At 42.3% G+C, this 24172-nt stretch overlaps 1 protein-coding gene across 1 annotated transcript in view; it reads left to right on the top strand.

Moving 5' to 3' along the window:
- Positions 1-24172, top strand: part of LOC146521283 (hemicentin-1-like) — a 107226-nt gene that overhangs the window by 19748 nt on the left and 63306 nt on the right. Inside the window, exon 11 of the mRNA XM_085148897.1 lies at positions 1171-1503. Coding sequence (XP_085005023.1) covers positions 1171-1503 — 333 coding nt within the window. The remainder of the gene's footprint in view (positions 1-1170; positions 1504-24172) is intronic.

Below are 24172 nucleotides of genomic sequence, written 5' to 3'. Positions count from 1 at the left end.
AACGCTATGTGTGGCGGAAAACTAACACTGCACATCACTCTGAACACACCATCCACACTGTCAAATATGGTGGTGGCAGCATCATGCTCTGGGGGGGCTTCTCTTCAGCAGGGACAGGGAAGCTGGTCAGAGTTGATGGGAAGATGGATGGAGCCAAATACAGGGCAATCTTGGAAGAAAACCTCTTGGAATCTGCAAAAGACTTGAGACTGGGGCGGAGGTTCACCTTCCAGCAGGACAATGAGCCTAAACATAAAGCCAGGGCAACAATGGGATGGTTTAAAACAAAACACATCCATGTGTTAGAATGGCACAGTCAAAGTCCAGATCCAAATCCAATCGAGAATCTGTGGCAAGATCTGAAAACTGCTGTTCACAAACGCTGTCCATCTAATCTGACTGAGGCAAGGATTTCAGTCTCTAGATGTGTAAAGCTGGTAGAGACATACCCTAAAAGACTGGCAGCTGTAAATCCAGCAAAAGGTGGTTCTACAAAGTATTGACTCAGGGGGCTGAATAATTACGCACACCCCACTTTTCAGTTATTTATTTGTAAAAAATGTTTGGAATCATGTATGATTTTCATTCCACTTCTCACGTGTGCACCACTTTGTGTTGGTCGTTCACGTGGAATTCCAATAAAATTGATTCATGTTTGTGGCTGTAATGTGACAAAATGTGGAAAAGTTCAAGGGGGCCGAATACTTTTGCAAGCCACTGTATATATACACATACACATATCCGCGACCTCCTCTATCGGTCAGTAATACTACTGTGCAGGGGTCTGTCCTTCCATGATGGTTCCAACTCTTTCTTGGATTTCTGCTGCCTGAGGTATTCGCTGAGCACACTGTCGGTTTGGGTCATCTTCTTGATGTACTGACACTCACTAGTCCCCAGCCTCCTTGCTTCCATTTAGCATACAGTCTCAGAGTGCTGGAATTCAGGTGAAACCCTCCATGCATGGTCCAGAGCTTCCTTGTCCTACTGTCAGTCGCTTCTATCTCCTTCTTTGGCCAGCAGGGTACCTGATCATGGGCAGGGCATAGGTGTTGATAGGCCAGATCTCATTCTTAATATCTGTCTACATTTAACATGAGGCTAAAATTCCCTCTCAGTGGGTCACTGGTGACCTTTAACCTCTCTGCTCTGTGTTGCTTCCTCTTTCAGACCAGAAAACCATCACAGCTGAGTCTGGACAGGACGTCACTCTAACATGTCGAGCTCCAAATAAAAATATCAAATTTGTACATTGGAGGAGAGCTGACCTGGAGTCAGAATATGTCCTTGTGTACCGAGATGAGCGAGTTTATACAGATCACCAGCATCCATCTTTTAAGAACCGGGTTGATCTGAAGGACAGACAGATGAAGGATGGAGACGTGTCTTTGATTCTAAAACTTGTGACAAGTGTTGATGATGGAACATACAAGTGTCGAGTGTTCATGGAAGAAACTCGCTCATGGAAACACAGCATCATCCACCTTCGTGTTCTTCCTCCAGGTGAGTGAGTAGAGTTGAGTGTGTGATCAGAGGTGAAGCTGCTTCCTGGTTGTTGATGTTTGTTTGTTGTATGGATGAGCTGGTGGATGTCAGAGGTAGACAGATGTTTCTCCAGCTGTTGTCTTTGTGGCTGGTAGTCTAGAGTTGTAGAGCAGCATTGTTTGGGTAAGGTTAGAGCAGAAACAAAGACATTTATGAATTCGTCTCTTCTTCTCTTGCTCTCTAACTCGTCTGTAAACATGTGTGGGGAAACTCAATGCTTAGAGCCTGCAGCTGGAGGGGGAGGGGAGGGGTGAAGCTGGTGATTGTGAGTCTGTGAAAGTGAATCCTGCCGGTGCCATAGCTGGTGAAAATGTACATAGTGCTCTGTAGTTCCTTACCGAAACGTCTTCTCTAGACGAACATCTATAGTCTCCAAACTTTAACCTCTATCCTCTGTGTTGTTTCCTCTTTCAGACCAGAAAACCATCATAGCTGAGTCTGGACAGGACATCACTCTGACATGTCGAGCTCCAAACAACAACAAAGTAGTAAAGTGGAGCAGAGCTGACCTGAAGACAGAATATGTACTTTTGTACCAGGATGGTAACTTTGTTACAGACAACCAGCATCCATCTTTTAAGAACCGGGTGGATCTGCAGGACAGACAGATGAAGGATGGAGATGTGTCTTTGATTCTGAAGGATTTGACGATTAATGACGCTGGAACATACGAGTGTCGTGTCTTCATGAGAGGAACAAACCATAAGGACAGTAAAACCATCAGTAGAGTCACGCTGAGTGTTGCTCCTCCAGGTGAGTGTTTGAAAAGATGTTGTTGATGAGACTTTGTAGAAAGCAGCTGGTCTGAGTGATGTGATCAGAGTGCAGCAGATTCATGTTTAACCTATAATTTAAAAATAAGATACAAATGATCTGACCAAAACGGTTTACGCCATAAAGCTGCCATTTGGGGAAAAAAGACAAAATAGGCACCAAACCAGTAAAAAATGTATATTTTTGGATGAAAACAGTACTTGTGTTATTTTATTTTCATTTAATTTGTTTTTTGCTTTGTGAAACTCCATCTTCGGTCTTTTCCCCTTCTGGTTAAGTCAAATGAGTAAAATTCATAAATACATAAACCCTCAAACTAATGGAATTTTAAGTTATCATTTTTGGTAGCTTTGAAAAAACAAATGTGATTCTTAATAATTAGCATGGTTGCGTAATATTTAGCATTTGCCTCACAGCAAGAAGGTCCTGGGTTCAATTCCACCATCAGGCTGTGCTCTTTCTGTGTGCAGTTTGCGTGTCCTCCCCATGTTTGTGTGGGTTCTCTCCTCGCTTCCTCCCACAGTGCAAAGACATTTAGTTAGTGGGGTTAGGTTAACTGGTCGTTCTAAATTGCCTGTGAGTGTTAGAATGTACCCTTCCTCTCACCCTGCAGTAGCTGAACAAGGCTTCAGCCATCCTTTGACCCTGTATAACCTGGCTAGGTTTTCTTTTATTGAAGCAATTTTTAGCAGTTTTGTTCAGATCATATGCATCTTTTTTTTAAAGAAGCTCAGAGCTCAGAAATCCCCATATTAATAATAATAATAATAATGGATTGGATTTATATAGCGCTTTTCAAGGCACCCAAAGCACTTTACAATACCACTATTCATTCACTCTTGCATTCACACACTGGTGAAGGCAGCTACAGTTGTAGCCACAGCTGCCCTGGGGCAGACTGACTATGTAAGAGTTTACACAATATTCACAATTTGACCAACTTACATTTTACCTAATCATTAGATCAGACATAAGCATTCGAAGAGGAAACAGATTCTCTTCTGTTCTTCACTCATCACCTACCTGACAGCTGACACCTCACACCTGTTTCTCACCTGCAGGTCAAACAGGAGGACACACAGGGGATGGATCTGTTGGACTGATTGTCGGTCTGTCAGTTCCTGCTGTGCTTCTTCTTGCTGCTGTTGTTGGTTTTCTGATCTACAGAAAACATAAACGACAGAACCGAGATTTTAACTAGCATCCTGATGAGCAGCAGCAGGTTTGAAATGTCTCAGAAGCTTCTGTCATGTTGATGCATAAACATGAAGAAAGAGGTATTAAAAGAGGTTTAAAAGAGAGGTCTTAAAGGTAAGAGACATTAAGGCAGAAAAGCAGCAAAACCACACTGAAGAAACTTAAACACTAGAGATCTACAGAAAATATAAACGGTCTCCAGGTTCAAATGAGCGTCGTGCTGATCAAGAGAGTGCGCAACCTCTTCGGACTTAAGATCATCTTATCCTGAACATCCAGAGTCTGATGTTATTTCTCTGGTGACCATCATGTTCAGACTCAGACCAACTGTGTCTGTGCTGTCTGTCAGTGATTCTGAACTACAATTTATTCATCTTCAGGCTGTTCATTAGATAAAACTGTGTTACAAACATGAATGAATTTATGTGCTATAATCTCAGAATCAACTATAGTTTTTTCGTATTTTAGCTTCAGAATCAGCACTTTACAGTTTAATTACAGACACTGACATAAAGTGTGTGATGGTGTATAGATAAGGTCTGGTGGATTATAGATGATCAATAACTAATCTGATAGTTTTAAGGAATTGATCAGCTACAACAGAACTGTTGCCTGAATTGTGGGTGTTTAAACCCGTATGGAAAAGAAATAAAAAAAAACTTATAAAAGACTTGCATAAGATGTGGCCTACTTCATATAGTGAATCATATAAGGCTTATATGATTTACTCATGAAACTGGCCACTTTTTCATTACTTTCATATATTGTTTTAGTAAGTATCCAAAACATTCAAGTTTCATTTATATGATTTTTCAAGGGATCTTATATCTGTTTTCACTCTTGTATGCTTTTCATACAAGTTTCACACAAGACAGATACAAACTTTATAAGATTTATATATATCTTTTCCGTATGGGTACGTTCACGTGTACACAGGTATTTTTGAAACTGGAGATTTTCCGCTTATGTTTTTTTTTGGGGGTTTTTTTAATCCCGTCTACACGTACAGTTTTGGAAAAATATCTATGTCCACATGTAAACACTAAAAACTGAGTTTTTTGAAATTCTCCACCCTGGCAGGAGTTCTTAAAAATCTCCGCTTTCACTGATCCTTTCAATTGTGTAATTTATTACACACTTGATCTAGGTAGCTCTTTTTTGGAAGTTCAGTTAACGCTAGAAATGTGTTTTGGAGTTTGTATGTGCTTTGTCTCTAGGGGCCACTGTATATATTTATATATAAACATATATAAATAAAACCAATTTTTTTTACATTAGTAATTCCTTTTGTGCATAATTTATATTGTTGTTAATAATAAATTAATTAAAACAACAAAACAACCCGAAGAGCCAGTTGGGAGCTGAAAGAACCGGCTCTTTTTAGTGAGCTATGCCAAAAGAGCTGGAAATTCCATCACTAGCCGGGAGTTAGCTGTTCTCACCGGCTCGAGTGACCCTTGAATCCCCGGTTAGCTATCGAGTTGGTGGGTAACAGACAGCCGATGGCCCCGCCCCTTCCCTGAGCCTGGTTCTGCTGGATGTTTCTTCCTGTTAAAAGGGAGTTTTTCCTTCCCACTGTCGCCAAAGTGCTGCTCATAGGGGGGTCATATGATTGTTGGGTTTTTGTCTGTATCTATTATTGTACGATCTACTGTACAACATAAAGTGCCTTGAGGCAACTGTTGTTGTGATTTGGTGCTGTATAAATAAAATTGAATTGAACTGAATTGAACTGAATAGAAACCAGACTGTTCTGTTCTATTAAGGCAGAGGGCTGTACCACTTGCTTCCTACATATCATCATGAGGAGATTTTGAACAACAGTGAAATGTGGAAAAGCTGGAAAGTGATCCTGCAGTAACATTGAGGAAGGCTACAGGGGTGTACGACGTGCTCTGCCTCTAACCCTAGAGCAGAAAAACAGATTTGGCTCAATACAGGAGCAAGCTTGCAAAATAATGTACATAATCTGGCAGATAAAGGTTAAGAGAGACAAGCCGCCAAGGGGAGACCTGTGTGCTCTTGTGGAATTATCAGATAATGTCTTTTGTACAGAATGCATTTCACCATGTATAAGATAAATGATGAGTACAATGATTGCTAATACATTCACTAACTATATTCTATTGCAGCAAAGTGATGTAGGTGACATGGCCAAAAACTGTCACGTGGTTAACTGAATTGTGTGTACCCTCTTTTATCAATTAAAGAGTGAGGCGGACATGCAGGAATTGGAGTTGCTTGGACAGGCGAGTGGCAACACTGCCCTCCTTGATGCTCCCCTTGCAAGTTAAATGTACACTGGTGTCTGTGTGGTTGCTTTCAGTAACAGTTTCTGTTTACCAGCAGGGTTGACTTAAACTCACCAGAAAGCAGTCTTACGTATTTGTTTAATATGTGCATTGAAGGACATATCCTGGTCAAAAATGACTCCAAGGTTCCTCACAGTGTTACTTTCTAGTCCCTGTCAGTACTCTTGCTGCACCCTTTTGGTCAGATAGAAGAAGTGGTATCCAGAAGTTCTACCAGTGGCTGCCCTGCCATGATTAGTGGCTGCCACTAATCATGGCAGGGCAGGAAAAAGTTCTGAGCACAAGATCCACAGAAGCTGGGGTCTATTTCCTTTTTCTCACCTCAGTGGAGGGTCTTTCCTTCAAGCTTGGGTCCTCTACCAGAGGCCTGAGAGCTTGAGGGTCATGTGAAGTATCTTAGCTCTTATAGAAATTTCCAATGTTGTTCCTGGGAACCCCCTAGCTTGGGAGTCACCACACCTATTGCTCCAATTACCACTGGGACTACTATTACCATCACACTTTTCTTGAGTTCTTCTCTAGTTAGTTTTTTAAACTTAAACGGTAATACTCCTTACACTAACATAAGTAAAATAAACATAAACAAAAGATAGTGTGATACCCAGTCTTCATCCACTGAGATTACAGCCGATACAGGTATAGATCAAACAACAATGCCACGAGTTTTCAACTCACACTGGCGAATTAGCTCTGGCTGCTAATTGTTAGCTTCATGGTTATTGCTCCCAATGAATATATACTAATGACACATAAAGGGGGTTAACGGACAACTGTCCTACATTCTCTGTAACCCCGTTGACTTATCTTTAAACACAGCTCAAGTTATTTACTCTCTTGTATCTGCTTACCTGCAAATGTATAGACATTGTTACATCCCCCAGGAGGATGTCTCTTCTCCCTACTAACCCTTTGTTTTGTCCAGGCTCCACCTCCTCTGTCCTGATTGGATGCTGCGCAGAGTCCGGCTGATTGGTAATCAGCAGAGCACTATTTAAGGCCTGTGGAGCTGTGCTTCTGGGCCCTCTGGCCATTTTGGTTGCCATACCTGAGCAGGCTTGCATGCCTTTGTAGCTGGTATGAGCATTGTTGTTGTCTTGTCCAGACTGCTTGTAGGGGAGAGCTGCCTTTTGCTTTGACACCCTGTTTTCTCCTGTTTATGTGCTGTTAGGTAGGTTATGGTTATAGGTTGTATATTTTGTTTCTTTGGAGTTAGGTAAGTTTCTTTTATTTCTACATCAGGGATGTTTTGTTTGTTATGTTGGCCTTGGCTCTCCCTGACGTTACACCTCAGTCTGGACTCAAATCCCATCACCAGTGTTCAATAAACCTACTAAAATTACCATCTTGACTCCTCCTTCTCTATCCACCTTTATGTTTGTCCCTCCAACCCCCTAGACTAGCCAGGGGACGTAACAACATAGTACATTGTTACACCTTTGTACATAGTCTCACACAGCTCTTGTTAGGCACTGCATTATGGTTAGTGGCCAGGCTTGTTTACTACTGTGAGAGCTGCTCATTTCAGGAGATTCTCCCTTTTGTGGTGTAACGGAGGAATAACTACCCTTCCAGCACTATGTCTTATTGGAGACTGGGGCACACATTATTTTACAACAATAAAAAATAACATATTTGAACAATCAGAACATTTTAAATAAATATTATATTGTAAATAAAATAGGGGATGTGTTGTTTTTGTCCATAATGCCTCTCTTGTCCTACAGTATTTATAGTGAAACATCTCCCTCTAGTGGCCATATATAAACCATGTGTGAGGATGGTGTTAATGTAACATGTGAATCATAGTGTTCCAGTCAGTCATCAGTGTGTCTCTGCACAGCTGTAATTAAAATGTGTTCAGAGGGCCTCAGTGTCTGAATGGTTCCAGTTCAGCTCCATAACAGCAGCGTCCCTGGTTTGATTCCTGTGTTTCAGCTCATGTCTGCCTCTCTCACTGAGGGGGACGTCCACTACATGGACATGGATTTGTTCATCAACCAAACTACAGATCACTGAGAGCAGAGGGGACTTCATCCTCCATAAAGTCTTCTTTTAATAAACTCAGAAATGTCACTGAGTAGGATGAGCTTAATTGAATAATAGAAAATTCATCCTCTGCATTTAAATGTCGTATAAACATCTCAGTTAAACCTCAAATGACATCAAAACAGTGTTGTTGGTTTCTCTAACTTAAAAACCACAACAAACATGTAATGACTTTAACATACACACAATTTTATACTCATGAGCGTGTTACATTTAAACAATGTTACAAAAACTGGGGCACTGCAATGTGATTGTCTGTATATTGTAGAATAACTGTATAAATCTTAAAGACATTAGTTACGCAACCTTGTGTGTACAAATACAGGAAGAAACGGAGGAAGAGGGCGGGCTTTACTTGGTGTCAGTGACAGAAATGAAAAAAAGCTCAAATGAGTGAGAAGGACGATGAAGGAAACATCTGTGCTGTGTCTGCTCTGTAAGTAGAATCTCTGTGTTTGTTTGAATTCTTGTACTTTGACTGTCTGCTCTCCTGATAACTGATGATGGAGGAGAAGACATGAAAAACAAATCAGGCTGAATTCAAGTTCAAAACACCACGAGGACCAACTGCAGGTCTGAACTGACTCTTTATCTTTGCTCAGGAGTCGAGGAAACACAGCAGGCAGTGAAAAGATCAAATCATTCACTCATTATATCAACATAGCTGCACAGTGGACACATGACTTTACTGTGGGTTTATTTTAGGAATAGAGGACATTTTGTATTACAGTGTAGTCAGTGCACATATTTATGATCACAACAATTACATTCAGTGCTGTTTCTGAGATTAAAAAAAATAATGATTACATTTGAGTAGAGGAGTATGAACAGCATAAACCGTAGGAATATACATATGGGATGTTCTGTTTCACTATTACACACATTCCCATATTTTGTTGTCTAAATGTTTTTGAAACATATTCCTGTCATCAAATAGAAAACGAACAGATATACCAGTGTTTGTGTGTTTGTCAGCTGTTTGTGTGGAGTTGTTCTTTAAGTTCACCTCAAATCAACCTGAGTGTCATTTCTCTTTAGTTCTGATCTCACTGCTGAGCAGCACAACAAACCAAGGTCAGTAACCTTCTTCTGTCACAGTTTAAACCTGATAAATGTGGTAACACATTTATGCAATGCAATTTGTGGGCAACAAGGCGCAACTACCCTGCAACAAGAAAAGTGATTATGATAGTTTTAATTTTATAGGTAATATATAAGACAGACTGAATAGTGAAACTTCCATTATGCAGAAAATTACTTAAGCAGAACCAGTAATTACTCGGGTTGCTGTGATACTTAAAATTATTTACAGAACAATCTGTATCTCTTTCCCTTTAAAATACCTGGAAGTTAGAAAATAGACAAAATTAAGTGACTCCATAACACAGCCCACAACCCCGTAAGTACTTACAGTGTACTTGTTTCATTGTTTCTTGCAAAAACCTGATTTGTTGCCCGCAAAATGCACATAAGTACAGGGAACTTGCGCAGTATTCATGGGCAGAGTTGGGGAGTAACGGAATACATGTATCAGCGCTACATATTTAAAATACAAAATATGAGTAACTGTATTCCGTTACGGTTCTTGTTTAAAAAGGTGGTATTTAGAATACAGTTACTTATTTTATGCAATAAGAGACTCTAATGCAGGGGTCTCGATCTCGTGACTGTACACTGTGTTCGTGTCATTCAAATCCTCTCTCTGTCTCTCGCTAGCAAAGTTGACCCAGACAACAAGGTAAAGCTACTTTTCGGGCTACGAGCCAGAGCATTCAGAATACGTTACGCTCATTGAGTAATGTAACAGAACACATTATAAATACATTTTGGGGCACATATTCTGTAATCTGTAGTGGAATACATTTTAAAAGTAACCTTCCCAACCCTGATTGTGGGTCATTTTTTAAAATGTTGCTAGAAATGCTTGCCAGACCTGAGATTGTTAATCAAAAAATGTATGCATTACACATTACAGATTGTAGTTTGTACTCAATACATGTATATACCAATACCATATAATACCATGTTACCAGGTAAAATGACCTGAAATACACAGTCTCATAATTACCATTTAACAAAGATAAAAGCTAAGGCTACAGCCTCACACACCAATACACTTAATGAGGACACATTAAGTGATTTGTATTGGTGATATTTCACTTAGCATTTATGTACAAATACAACACAAAATAAAGATGAAAACCGGTGCAAAGACACTTTAAAGTGATTACCACAGTGTCTCTGTGGAAACATGAACAGGTAGAAATGGAGGCTGCAGCCTGACTGCTGATCAGTTTGTTACCTATTGAAGTTCAGCATCTGGCTGCTGGGCAGGGGTCAGCATTCACTCAGCTATAACATTACTCTGGATTCCTGGCTAAATCGCCACAGTTTTCAAAAACTACAACTATTCTCTTCCTCCTGCCCATGGACTGAAATTAGTTGACTGTAGCACAAATGTGCCGAAAAAATTGAATTCTTTAAAAATAAAGAAAATTTAATAGAAAAAAAACATTCTTTGATTGTTTTTTCTGTTTCAATTCAATTTTATATTAATCCCATAGAGTCAAAACACAAAGCACATTATACAGGGTGGGCCATTTATATGGATACACCATACTAACACGGGAATGGTTGGTGATATTAAAGTCCTGTTTGTGGCACATTAGTATATGTGAGGGGGCAAACACCTCAAGATGGGTGGTGACCATGGTGGCCATTTAGAAGTCGGCCATCTTGGATACAACTTTTGTTATTTCAATAGGAAGAGGGCCATGTGACACATCAAACTTATTGGTAATGTCACAAGGAAAACAACTGGTGTGCTTGGTTTCAACGTAACTTTATTCTTTCATGAGTTATTTACAAGTTTCTGACCACTTATAAAATGTGTTCAATGTGCTGCCCATTGTGTTGGATTGTCAATGCAACCCTCTTCTCCCACTCTTCACACACTGATAGCAACACTGCAGGAGAAATACCAGCACAAGCATCCGGTATCCGTAGTTTCAGGTGCTGCACATCTCGTATCTTCACACCATAGACAATTGCCTTCAGATGACCCCAAAGATAAAAGTCTAAGGGGGTCAGATTGAGAGACCTTGGGGGCCATTCAACTGGCCCACGATGACCAATCCACTTTCCAGGAAACTGTTCATCTAGGAATGCTTGGACCTGGCACCCATAATGTGGTGGTGCACCATCTTGCTGGAAAAACTCAGGGAACGTGCCAGCTTCAGTACATAAAGAGGGAAACACATCATCATGTATCAAGTTCAAATATCCAGTGGCCTTGAGGTTTCCATTAATGAAGAATGGACCCACTATCGTTGTACCCCATATACCACACCAAACCATCACTTTTGTTGTTCCAACAGTCTTGGAGGGATACATCCAATGTGGGTTAGTGTCAGACCAATAGCAGTGGTTTTGTTTGTTAACTTCACCATTCACATAAAAGTTTGCCTCATCACTGAACAAAATCTTCTGCGTGAACTGAGGGTCCTGTTCCAAATTTTGTTTTGCCCATTCTGCAAATTCTGTGCTGATCTGGGTCATCCTCGTTGAGATGCTGCAGTAGCTGGAGTTTGTAAGGGTGTCATTTGTGTGTAGCTAATATCCGCCGAAGGGATGTTCGACTAATGCCACTCTCCAGTGACATGCGGCGAGTGCTACACTGTGGGCTTTCTTGCATCCACATTTTGGCAAATCAAACACTGAACCAGTTTCACAAAACTTAGCAAGCAGTTTGCTAACTGTAGCATGGGAGATGGGTGGTCTCGTAGAGTGTCTTTCATTGAAATCTGCTGCAATGACCCGGTTACTGCGTTCACCAGATATTAACACAATTTCGATCTGCTCCTCACGTGTTAACATGTCATCGACATGTCAATGGCTGTGAACAAAGAGAAACTTGTAAATAACTCATGAAAGAATAAAGTTACGTTGAAACCAAGCACACAGTTGTTTTTCTTGTGACATTACCAATAAGTTTGATGTGTCACATGGCCCTCTTCCTATTGAAATAACAAAAGTTGTATCCAAGATGGCCGACTTCTAAATGGCCACCATGGTCACCACCCATCTTGAGGAGTTTGCCCCCTCACATATACTAATGTGCCACAAACAGGACTTTAATATCACCAACCATTCCCATTTTATTACAGTGTATCCATATAAATGGCCCACCCTAGACTGTAAGATCAAGATTCTACAATAATACAAAGAAAATCCTTACAATCAACCCCGTTTGAGCAAGCATTTGGGAGAGAATAGCTCAGGCAGAAACCGCCAGGAGGACACAAGTTAGGGAGGGTTGCCTGTCTGCTGCTTTACACACACAAGTTCTTGCACATGCATACACGTGCACACACATAAACACACATAGTGCCTTGTCTTCGTAACCAAGGGGGGTTTTATGGAGGGAGGTGCTGTGATGTGTATTGTAACTCTTTGAAGTATTTGGGCTAGAGGCAGGTGAGGAGCTCCACTGCCTGGTTCTGACCAAAGCCTTTCCTCGTTAGCGAGTTAAAGACCGGTTGAAAATGTTCTGTCTTGATTTCGCTCTTCATGAGGAATAACTCTCTAAACTAGCGGGGCCTGTGGAAACACAGACTCAACACTCACCTCAAGGTGCTCAATATGCTTCATATTGAGAGAGAGAACTCTACAAAGATGAAAAGAAAACCACAACAATCAGACAACCCCCTTTGAGCAACCACTTTTGCGACAGTGGAAGGGAAAACCTCCCTTAAAGTGGGAAGAAACCTTCAGCAAAACCAAACTCGGAGAGAGGCAGCCATCTGCCACAACTGGTTGGGGTGAGCTGGGGGAGATAAAACAAAAGAAATGCTGTGGAAGACGGACAGAGATTAATAAATCTAAATATTTAATATCTAAATATTAAATGCAGTGGCTAAGGAACGAAGACAGAGGACATGACAGACTTAGACAGGAAATGGGGAATGACAAAGCAACAAGAAAATATAGATCAGGAATAACTAAACTTTGAAGCAAAACCAAAAATACATTATAACTAAAAGAGATCACCATAACACACAACAAAACATTGCTGGGTCTAATGACCCAGAACCATGACAATTTGTGCCCTACCCGATTTCCCTTTTTTGTATGTTTGTCACACTTTTTTCCACACAGGGCCATGTGAGCATGGATTTTTTCCATGGTGGCGTTGGTGTAATTTAATTTATAAACTACATTTGTGTTTTCTTTGTCTAATATTTAAATGTGTTTGATCATCTGAAACATTTACAGTAAGTGTGACAAACATACAAAAACAGGAAATTAGAAAGAGCACAAATGCTTTTTCACACCACTGTAAATTCAGTTGTGGATTTAACAGGGAGCCAGTGAAGAGAAGCTAACATAGGAGAAATATGCTCTCTCTTTGTAATTCCTGTCAGTGCTCTTGCTGCAGCATACAGCTACATTTTAGTTTAATATATTCACTGAAGGACATATCCTTTAAAAAAAACAACAACACCTTCCTCACAGTGTTACTGGACGTCAGAATAATACACAGTAAGTATCTGCTTAGATACCACATTTCTAAGATTTTTAGGGCCAATTATTCTAGCTTTCATTAATTTCATTAAGAAGTGATCAAACAAAGAAGTTTTCAGGCAACACTGTTAATGTTCAGTTTCTATGCCATATTTCTTTTTTCCTGGTGTGCAGAAAACTGAAAAACATTTGTAATGCAAGCAACACCATAACTGTAACTGTAATGTAATTACGGAATTTAGTACAGTTCCAATATAATTTATTGTGTTAATGGAAAATGTAATGTAATTATGGGATTACAGCCAACTCTGATGCTCATTCATATGATCTGTTTGGTTTGATGTTTTGAGAATGAAAATTATAAAATAATAAAAGCAATAAACTATTTGGACCATTTTATCAAGTATAACCAGTGTTTGGAAAGTTACTTTTAAAATGTATTCCATAACAGATTACAGAATACATGCCCCAAAATGTATTCTGTAACGTATTCCGTTACGTTACTCAATGAGAGTAACGTATTCGGAATACTTTGGATTACTTAATATATTATCATGCTGTTTACAACTTCATGAATGTACTATTGCTGTGTGATTTATTACTGTTACTGAAGGTCCGCGGCTCCGAGCCGTAGTAAAGGGACCTCTGGCTAATACGTCGGGTTCGTGTTGGGCTTGTAGCCGAAAACTAGATTTACTTTGTTGTCTGGGTCAACTTTGCTAGCAGAGACAGAGAGAGGCGTTGAAAGGCTGCTGCAACGGAACTTATTGTTTCAGAGGAAAACACGAACACGGTGTACAGTCGAGTCTTAATAGCTTACTTACAACTGGGCTCGTCAGGCTCTCTTCTTGGCTGCAGTGGTTATTATTATATTTACATGCTTCCAGCTCCCGTTTCTGCTCGATGACAGCTCGTACTTTTCCTTTTTCTCCCTCCCTCGCTCACAGACACATAACGTGTATGGCAGTCCATTCTCCCTGCAGCACGGACTACACTGCCTATGATGCTACATTCTTTAGAGCTATACATGTAGCATTCTGCCTATTAGCTTAGCACAACAACAACAAAAACACCTCTCTCACCCAGGAAACACGCAGAGAGAGAGCGTCACCCTGTAACCATGGCAACCGCCTGGAACAACAGAACGTAGCTGTCAAACAAAACCCAAACAGGCCTGACCCGCCACAATATGAAACAGGGAAGTACCGCCGTGTAATCCATTTATTTCAACAAAGTAACTGTATTCTAAATACCACCTTTTTAAACGGTAACTGTAACGGAATACAGTTACTCATATTTTGTGTTTTAAATACGTAACGGCGGTACATGTATTCCGTTACTCCCCAACACTGAGTATAACACATAATAAATGTTTCATTTTAATCCTCACAGCTCGTCTGACTGTGAGTCCCAGCAGCTCCCAGTTCTTTCAATATGACTTTGTGTCTCTGAGCTGTGAGGAGGACGACAGCTCTGCTGGATGGACTCTGAGGAGAAACACAAGCAAACAACAGAGGACTCAGTGTGGAGATGGGTGGGGAAAACCAGCTGGATCTTCCTGTAACATCAGATATACTTACCCATCTGATAGTGGAGTTTACTGGTGTGAGTCCAGAGAAGGCACCGTCAGTAACATGGTTAACCTGACAGTCACTGGTAAGTAGATCAAAAATCAAAAACAGTGCTTTACAATAAAAAAAACTGAGAACAAAAATATAAAACAGCATACATATAACATCATACAGCCTAAAACTAGTTAAAAGCTAATATGAATAAATGAGAATTTAGTTGATTCTTAAAAGAATCCACAGCTCCAAAGTATTTATCAACCCTGGTCTTAAAATGAGTTACAGGGACCATTAATAGCCTTCGACTACAAGAATAGGTGTTGCGTTCTAGAAGGTCAGAAATATATGGTGGGGCTTGACCACACAGGTCTCTAAAAGTAAGGACAAAGATTTTTATATTAATTTTGTGCAGTCTCTTTTTTGTGTTGTTAAAGCCTAGCAGCATCAGCATTCTGTGCTGACTGAAGAAGGTCAAGATCCTTCTTATTCAAACACATAAACAGCTCTTACAATAATCAAGCTGTGATAAAATGAAAGCATAAAAATTTACCTCTAATTCAGCTTGTGAGACAACTGTTTGACACTTAGAAATATTTATTAGTTGTAAAAAAAACAAACAAACACTGTTTCTGATTCATTCACAAGAATGGCTCCCGAGTTCAATTCAATCTATATACCACTAAATCACAACAACAGTTGCTTCAAGGTGCGTTATATTGTAAGTAGACCCTACAATAATACATACAGATAAAAACCCAACAATCATATGACCCCCTATGAGCAAGCACTTTGGCGACAGTGGGAAGGAAAAACTCCCTTTTAACAGGAAGAAATCTCTGGCAGAACCAGGTTCAGGGAGGGGCGGCCATCTGCTGCAACCGGTTGGGGTGAGAGAAGGAAGACAGGATGAATGACGTACTGTGGAAGAGAGACAGAGATTAATAACAAGTGTCATTCAATGCAGAGAGGTCTGTTAACACATGTTGAATGAGAAAGGTGCCTGAAAACTCAATGCATCATGGGAATCTCCCAGCAGTTTATGTCTGTTGCAGCATAACTAAGGGAGGTTCCACAGAAGAGGGGCCTGAAAACTGAAGGCTCTCCCTCCCATTCTACTTTTAAATACTCTAGGAACAACAAGTAGGCCTGCAGTGCAAGAGCAAAGTGCTCTAATAGGGTGATATGGTACTACAGGTTCATTAAGATAAGATGGGGCCTGATTATTTAAGACCTTGTATGTGAGGAGCAGGATTTTGAATTCAATTCTGGATATAACAGGAAGCCAATGAAGGGAAGCCAAAACAGGAGAAATATGCTCTCTCTTTCTAGTCCCTGTCAGGACTCTTGCTGCAGCATTTTGGATTAACTGAAGGCTTTTCAGGGAGTTTATGGACATCCTGACATTAATGAATCAGAGTAATCCAGGCTAGAAGTAATAAATGCATGAACTAGTTTTTCAGCGTCACTCTGAGACAGGGTATTTCTACTTTTAGAGATGTTGTGCAAATGGAAGAAAGCAGTCTTACATATTTGTTTAATATGTGCGTTGAAGGACATATCCTGGTCAAAAATGACTCCAAGGTTCCTCACAGTGTTACTGGAGGCCAAGGTAATGCCATCCAGAGTAAGAATCTGGTTAGATACCATATTTCTAAGATTTTCAGGGCCGAGTACAATAACCTCAGTTTTATCTGAATTAAGAAGCATAAAGTTAGCGGCCATCCAGGTCTTTATGTCTTTAAGACATTCCTGCAGTTTAACTAATTGGTGTGTGTTATCTGGCTTCATAGATAGATAGAGCTGGGTGTCATCTGCATAGCAATGAAATTTATACTTTGTCTTCTGATGATACTGCCTAAGGGAAGCATGTATAATGTAAACAGAATTGGTCCTAGCACTGAACCCTGTGGAACTCCATAATTAACATCAGCGTGTGAAGAGGACTCTCCATTTACATGCACAAATTGGAGTCTATTAGTTGCTGTAATGGGTTCTGAAACTCTTCAAATAAGCCTCTGCAGATGATCAGTTAGCTGTTTGACAACTATTACTGACATATGACAACAATTATTGTATCTAAGCTGATCACCAAATCAGATAAAGTCTGAAAAACGAGACTTATAGAGTATTTCTGTGAGTATCTCTCCAGGTGGTGTCATGAATCCAGCTGTGTGCATATAAGATATGACCCCAAAGCAGAATCCAATGAATCAAAACTAAACTGAAAAACCCAGGCACTTACCAAATAACACTTAAAATAACAAAGTAGCCTTAACATAATACAAAAATGACAAAAACACATAAAACTCAAACCGCTTAGATAAAATGACCCAGGACCATGACAGGTGGACGATAGATTACAAATAACACTGGTTTTTCAGTTTTCCAGCTAGGATGGACAAGGCTGAGCTTCAGGCTTTCAAATGGATTTGAAGTCTGTCTTTGTTTGAATAATAGACTGGTGACATCTGAGGTTTGGTTTGCCAGACGAACCTGTACACCAAGGTATTGCTTGATTTCAATTATTCAGTTTTCAGGGGCAATAATTAGGGTTTCTATTTTATCAGAGTTCACCTGCAAGCAGTTGTCAGAGACACACTGTTTGCTAATACTAAAACAGTTTATCAAGCAGGACAAGTTTAAATATTAATTTGGCTTAAAAGAACAGTAAAGCTGAATATCATCAGCATAGAAATGATAAGACGTATGAGAAAACTGCCTAAATATTTGCCTAGGGTGAAAATATACAAAACCTAAGAGCCTGTTAATCAAAATACTGTCATCAACAGTGCCAAAGGCAGAAATAAGCTCCAGGATAACCATTACAGTGGATGCAGCAGAGTCAACTGACTTCAAAATATTACTAGAAATCACTAGAAAATTTGAGTAAAGGACTTTTTGTGGATCGAATGGCCCGTAGCAATGGGCCAGACACCCCATACTCCCGCAACACCTCCCACAGGACACCCCGAGGGACACGGTCGAATGCCTTCTCCAAGTCCACAAAACACATGTAGACTGGTTGGGCAAACTCCCATGCACCCTCAAGTATCCTCGAGAGGATGAAGAGCTGGTCCAGTGTTCCGCGACCAGGACGAAAACCGCATTGTTCCTCCTGCATCAGAGGTTCGACTAGCGGACGAACTCTCCTTTCGAGCACCCTGGCATAGACTTTCCCGGGGAGGCTGAGGAGTGTGATCCCCCTGTAGTTGGAACACACCCTCCAGTCCCCCTTCTTAAAGATGGGGACCACCACCCCGGTCTGCCAATCCACGGGTACTGCCCCTGATCTCCACGCAACATTGCAGAGGCGTGTCAGCCAGGACAGCCCTACAACGTCCAGAGCCTTCAGGAACTCGGGGCGGACCTCATCAACACCAGGGGCTCTGCCACCAAGGAGTTGTTTAACTGCCTCAGTGACCTCGACCCCAGAAATTGGCGGGTCATTCCCCTCATCCCCAGACTCTGCTTCCTCCTCGGAAGACGCGTCAGTGGGATTAAGGAGGTCCTCGAAGTATTCCTTCCACCGCCTGACAATTTTCTCAGTCGACGTCAGCAGCGCTCCGCCAGCACTATACACAGTGCAGGTAGAGCACCGCTTTCCCCTCCTGAGACGCCTGACGGTTTGCCAGAACCTCTTCGAGGCAGTCCAAAAGTCTTTTTCCATGGCCTCTCCGAACTCCTCCCACACCCGAGTTTTTGCTTCAGCCACTGCCCGAGCCGCATTCCGCTTGGCCTGTCGATACCTGTCGGCTGCCTCCAGAGTCCCACAGGCTAACCAAGCCCGATAGGACTCCTTCTTCAGCCTGGTGGCTCCCTTCACCTCTGGTGTCCACCATTTGGTTCGGGGATTACCACCCCGGCAGGCACCAACCACCTTGCGGCCGCAGCTCAATGTAGCAGCTTCGGCAATGGAGGCGCTGAACATGGTCCATTCGGACTCGATGTCCCCCGCCTCCCTCGGAATGCTGTTGAAGCTCTGCCGGAGGTGTGCGTTGAAGATCTCGCGGACTGGGGCCTCTGCTAGTCGTTCCCAGCACACCCTCATTACGCGTTTAGGTGCACCAGGTCTGTCCAGCGTCCTCCCCCGCCACCTGATCCAACTCACCACCAGGTGGTGATCAGTTGACAGCTCAGCTCCTCTCTTTACCCGAGTGTCCAGAACATATGGTCGCAGGTCTGGTGATACGATTACAAAATCGATCATCGACCTACGGCCTAGAGCATCCTGGTGCCACGTGCACTTATGGACACTCTTATGTTCGAACAAGGTGTTTGTTATGGCCAAACTGTGATTAGCACAGAAGTCCAATAACAAAGCACCGCTCGGGTTCAGATCAGGGAGGCCGTTCCTCCCAATCACGCCCCTCCAGGTCTCGCTGTCGTTACCCACGTGAGCATTGAAGTCTCCCAGCAGGACAACAGAGTCTCCAGGTGGAGCACCTTCCAGCACCCCCCCCCCCCCCCCCCAGGGACTCTAAGAAGGCTGGGTACTCCGAACTGCCACTCGGCGCATAAGCGCAGATGACAGTCAGGACCCGTTCCCCGACCCTAAGGCGCAGGGAACAAACCCTCTCGTCCACCGGGAAAAACCCCAACGTACCGGCAGCAAGCCGAGGGGATATTAGAATACCCACCCCAGCCCGCCGCCTCTCACCAGGGGCAACTCCAGACTGAGACATTCGATCCCTATACAACCGTTGCAAGAGCTTGGTTCGCATTGCCGGCAATAAGTCGGACTCGTTCCCGGTGGGTGATGGGCTCCGCCAGGGCTGCCCTTTGTCACTGGTTCTGTTCATAATTTTTATGGACAGGATTTCTAGGCGCAGCCAAGTGGCGGAGGGCTTTCGCTTTGGTGGCCTCAGGATCTCATCTCTGATCTTTGCGGACGATGTGGTTCTGTTGGCTTCATCGGGTGAGGGCCTCCAGCTCGCACTGGAGCGGTTCGCAGCCAAGTGTGAAGCAGCGGGAATGAGGATCAGCACCTCCAAATCTGAGGCCATGGTTCTCAGCCGGAAAAGGGTGGAGTGCCCACTCCGGGTCGGGGATGAGGTCCTGCCCCAAGTGGAGGAGTTCAAGTATCTCGGGGTCTTGTTCGCGAGTGATGGGAGAAGGGAGCCGGAGATCGACAGACGGATTGGGGCTGCAACTGCAGTAATGCAGACGCTGCACCAGTCCGTCGTGGTGAAGAGGGAGCTGAGTGTAAAAGCGAAGCTCTCAATTTACCGGTCGATCTACGTCCCTACCCTCACCTATGGCCACGAGCTGTGGGTAGTGACCGAAAGGACGAGATCGTGGATACAAGCGGCGGAAATGAGCTTCCTCCGAAGGGTGGCTGGCATCTCCCTTAGAGATAGGGTGAGAAGTTCGGCTATCCGGAAGGGGCTCAGAGTAGAGCCGCTGCTGCTCCACATCGAAAGGAGCCAGCTGAGGTGGTTTGGGCATCTGACAAGGATGCCCCCTGGGCGCCTCCTGGGTGAGGTGTTCCAGGCATGTCCCACCGGGAGGAGGCCCCGGGGCAGACCCAGGACACGCTGGAGAGATTATATCTCTCGGCTGGCCTGGGAACGCCTTGGTGTTCCCCCGGATGAGCTGGAGGAGGTGGCTGGGGAGAGGGAGGTCTGGGCCTCTTTGCTTAGGCTGCTGCCCCCACGACCCGGCCCCGGACAAAGCGGATGAAGATGGATGGATGGATGGATGGACTTTTTGTGGAGTGAAGCACACATAAACCCAGAATAAAATTTGTCAAAGATGTCATGCTTTTCCATAAAATAAATGACTTGTTTGGCCACATTTTTAAGAAGCTTTGACAAGAAAGGGATCTTAGAGATATGCCTGTAATTTGAGCTATGTATTTCTACAATACAAGGCCATTAGCAAGAAAACAGATTTTAAATAACGCTGTATGGATAAAGTCATTTGGGCAGGTAGATAATTCCATTTTATCAAGTAAAGATGAAATGTCATATAGTGTCATCGGATGAAACACATTCAGAGACTAAGAGAGTGGAGAGCCAGGAACAAAGGTATGACACTGGTAAGCTGAGTGTGTGGAGTTAGTGTTGATGAAGCTGTGTGTAAATGGATGAAATGCTGTAGTTTGCCTCTGTGTTGAGGTGGATCAGTGATCCTGCAGAGTCCTGTCCTCCCTGTGATGGAGGGAGATGACGTCACTCTGCTCTGTGAAACAAAGACCACTCCCTCCAACCTCCCAGCTGCTTTCTATAAAGATGGCTCCCTCATAAGCAACAGAACTTCAGTTAACATGACCATCCAGCATGTTTCCAGGTCTGATGAAGGCCTCTACAAGTGTGACATCAGCGGTCATGGAGAGTCTCCATCCAGCTGGATCACTGTCACAGGTGACACACTCGCCTGTCTGTGTTTCTGCAGGTTTCAACATTCACAATGTGACGACAACTTAATGACTGTGTTTGCTTTATTTTAGGGGAACACACCACCACACCTCCACCTACATCCACCACTACATCTACACCCACCACCACAACTGTCAGATCTTCACCCACCTCTATACATACATCCAGCACCACAACTCCACCCACCATCACACCCTCACCCACTGCTACCAAATATCCATTAATAACTGCTCCATGCACGACAACCACACCTCCACCTACATCCACCACTCCCACACCTCCACCCAACTATACACCTCCACCCACCAGCTCACATTCACTCACTGCCACCAAATATCCATCAATAACTGTTCATGGCATTACATCTACACCTCCACCTACGTTCACCTCTCCTCCTGGTTCAACCTCCATCACTCTTCCTCCATCACGCTCTCATCCTCTTCTCTCTATGATGTTGGTCTCCTCTATTGGATCATCCTGTGTTGTGGTTCTACTGGTGTTACTGGTTCTGCTGGTGAGACGATGTGCTCACAGGAAACTTGAAGGTGAGACTCAGACTTCCTGATTGTTCGTGTTTGAGATTCTTCACTAGAATAAAGGTCACATTCCTTATTATTATAGTTACAACTTTCCTAAATGCAACCTGTTTTTAGATATTTAATTTATATTATTTTTAATTTTGCATCATTTCAGCAGATCAAGAAGAAGCTGGAGAAGATGACATCATCACTTATGTCATGTACAGCTACATCCAATTATCAGATCCTCAACAGCCAATCAGAAAAAGCAAAGGTAGGACTGTGTTTCCATCAAAAGGGTTGAGGTTGACATTTAACATTTTAAATATAATTGCGAAACTTTGTGACGTGTTTCAAATGGCTGTTGAGTTGTTAGATTTGTTTCTAAAACAACTTTTTTGCAACTTTACAATTAAGGAACACTGCAAAGTAGGGGTGAGGATGTTTCAGAAATAGGACATTAGTAAGGAACTTTCTCTTTGATTTCTTTGTTGTAACACCAATTTATTGCTTCTTGGCAATAAATCTTATACTGTTGGAAAGTCTGTTTCTTCTCTTAAATGGCACAAGATTTGTAAGGAAAATTTGTGAGTTGAGCAGCAGAGTCAGGTATGTAGATTGTATGTGGTTGTGTTGTTCATGATGGCATGACTAGTACTCACAAGCTGATTCAATTCAATTCAATTGTATTTATATAGCGCCAAATCACAACAAAAGTCGCCTCAAGGCGCTTCATAGATACAGAGAAAAACCCAACAATCATATGACCCCCTATGAGCAAGCACTTTGGCGACAGTGGGAAGGAAAAACTCCCTTTTAACAGGAAGAAACCTCCGGCAGAACCAGGCTCAGGGAGGGGCAGGGCCATCTGCTGCGACCGGTTGGGGTGAGAGAAGGAAGACAGGATAAAAGACATGCTGTGGAAGAGAGACAGAGGTTAATAACAGATATGATTCAATGCAGAGAGGTCTATTAACACATTCCACAAGTGTTCAGTGAGGTTGAGGTTTGGACTGCAGGCAGATCATTCCATCTTCTCAGAAAGTTGTGCCTGTGAAAGTTCTTGAGAAGATCATTTTTTTTGTTTAGTGTGAAGCCAATTAAGTCACAGATTGAACAGTCCATAGACCTTTAGCTGTGTTTTCAGCCTCTCAGACATTTGAACCATTTTTAAACTTGCATGTAAAACCACAGCAGCTACGTCCTGTTGATGACCCCAGTTAGTGTGAACCAGGTTAAGGTTTAGACGTCTCACCACAAGATCTAATGATAGTGTTCAAGTCATGAGAACCCTTTTGCTTTGTGCTTTGTGGTATAGTGTGTGCGTTTGTATTATTAGACTATAGCAGCCTTGTGGTCATCCACACTTGTTTTTCACAGAATGAGCCGTCAGTTATTTCTCGTCATTATGAGTTTCACAGCAGAGGTGTTAACATAGGAAAGCTGAAAAATGCTGCAGATTATAAAAATCGCTTAATCACCTAATCTTGTCAATTACTTTTCAGCTGTTGAGTAATAATATGTCAATGGTGTTGCTGTAGTTTCAGTAATTTTATATGCTTTATATTGCAGAGACTGATACAACTGTGGTCTACCCAGCAGTGGGCTCTGACGATGTCAGTAATGGACAAACAACCATCAGGACAAGAAAGCTCAGGTACAGCTGGACTGTTCACCCTGTTTACCGTCATTATGCTAAGCTAAGCTAAGAAAAGTTTAAAGTAATCCATGAGAACCAAAAGTGCAGGCTGCAGATTGCTCTAAACATATAACGATTTTTCTACTCTTGGGTTTGTATGATATCATAGATACCTAATATGGTCTCAGTTACATATGCTCCAGCCACCTGTTATTTCAACCTTTTATTAGTAATTGGCAGCCAATCAGTAGAAAGTTGCCTTACAGGGAGAGGAGCTAATACAGATTGTTTTAGACAGGATGAACTAAGGGGCTCAAACAAAGCTCAGTGTAAGCTAATGAAATATTACCCTGAACTGTGAATCGTGCAGAGGTACTCTAGTCAAGTCCAAGAATAAAAATAAAGAGCTGGAAATGAACACAGAACACAAATCTTCACAATCTGATTCAACAAAAATAAACTTGTACAGTGAAAACACAAGTTATAGTGCATGAACTTCAACAGCGTAGTGTTGCTTCAAATACAGGAAATGGTGCAACATATAATTGTGACGCTCCTTATAACCCTGCAGGTACATCAGGCAGGCGGCTGAAGTTGACGTGCAATAGAATAACACCGACAATAGTGCAGGGTCTATTTTTGATTGAACCTGCAAGAAACAGTAGATTTTTTT

The sequence above is a fragment of the Neolamprologus multifasciatus genome, chromosome 3 (assembly GCF_963576455.1).
Source record: "Neolamprologus multifasciatus chromosome 3, fNeoMul1.2, whole genome shotgun sequence".
Classification (NCBI taxonomy): domain Eukaryota; kingdom Metazoa; phylum Chordata; class Actinopteri; order Cichliformes; family Cichlidae; genus Neolamprologus; species Neolamprologus multifasciatus.
The sequence above is the reverse complement of the archived record's forward strand: the minus strand, read 5'-3'. Positions and strand labels throughout refer to the sequence as shown.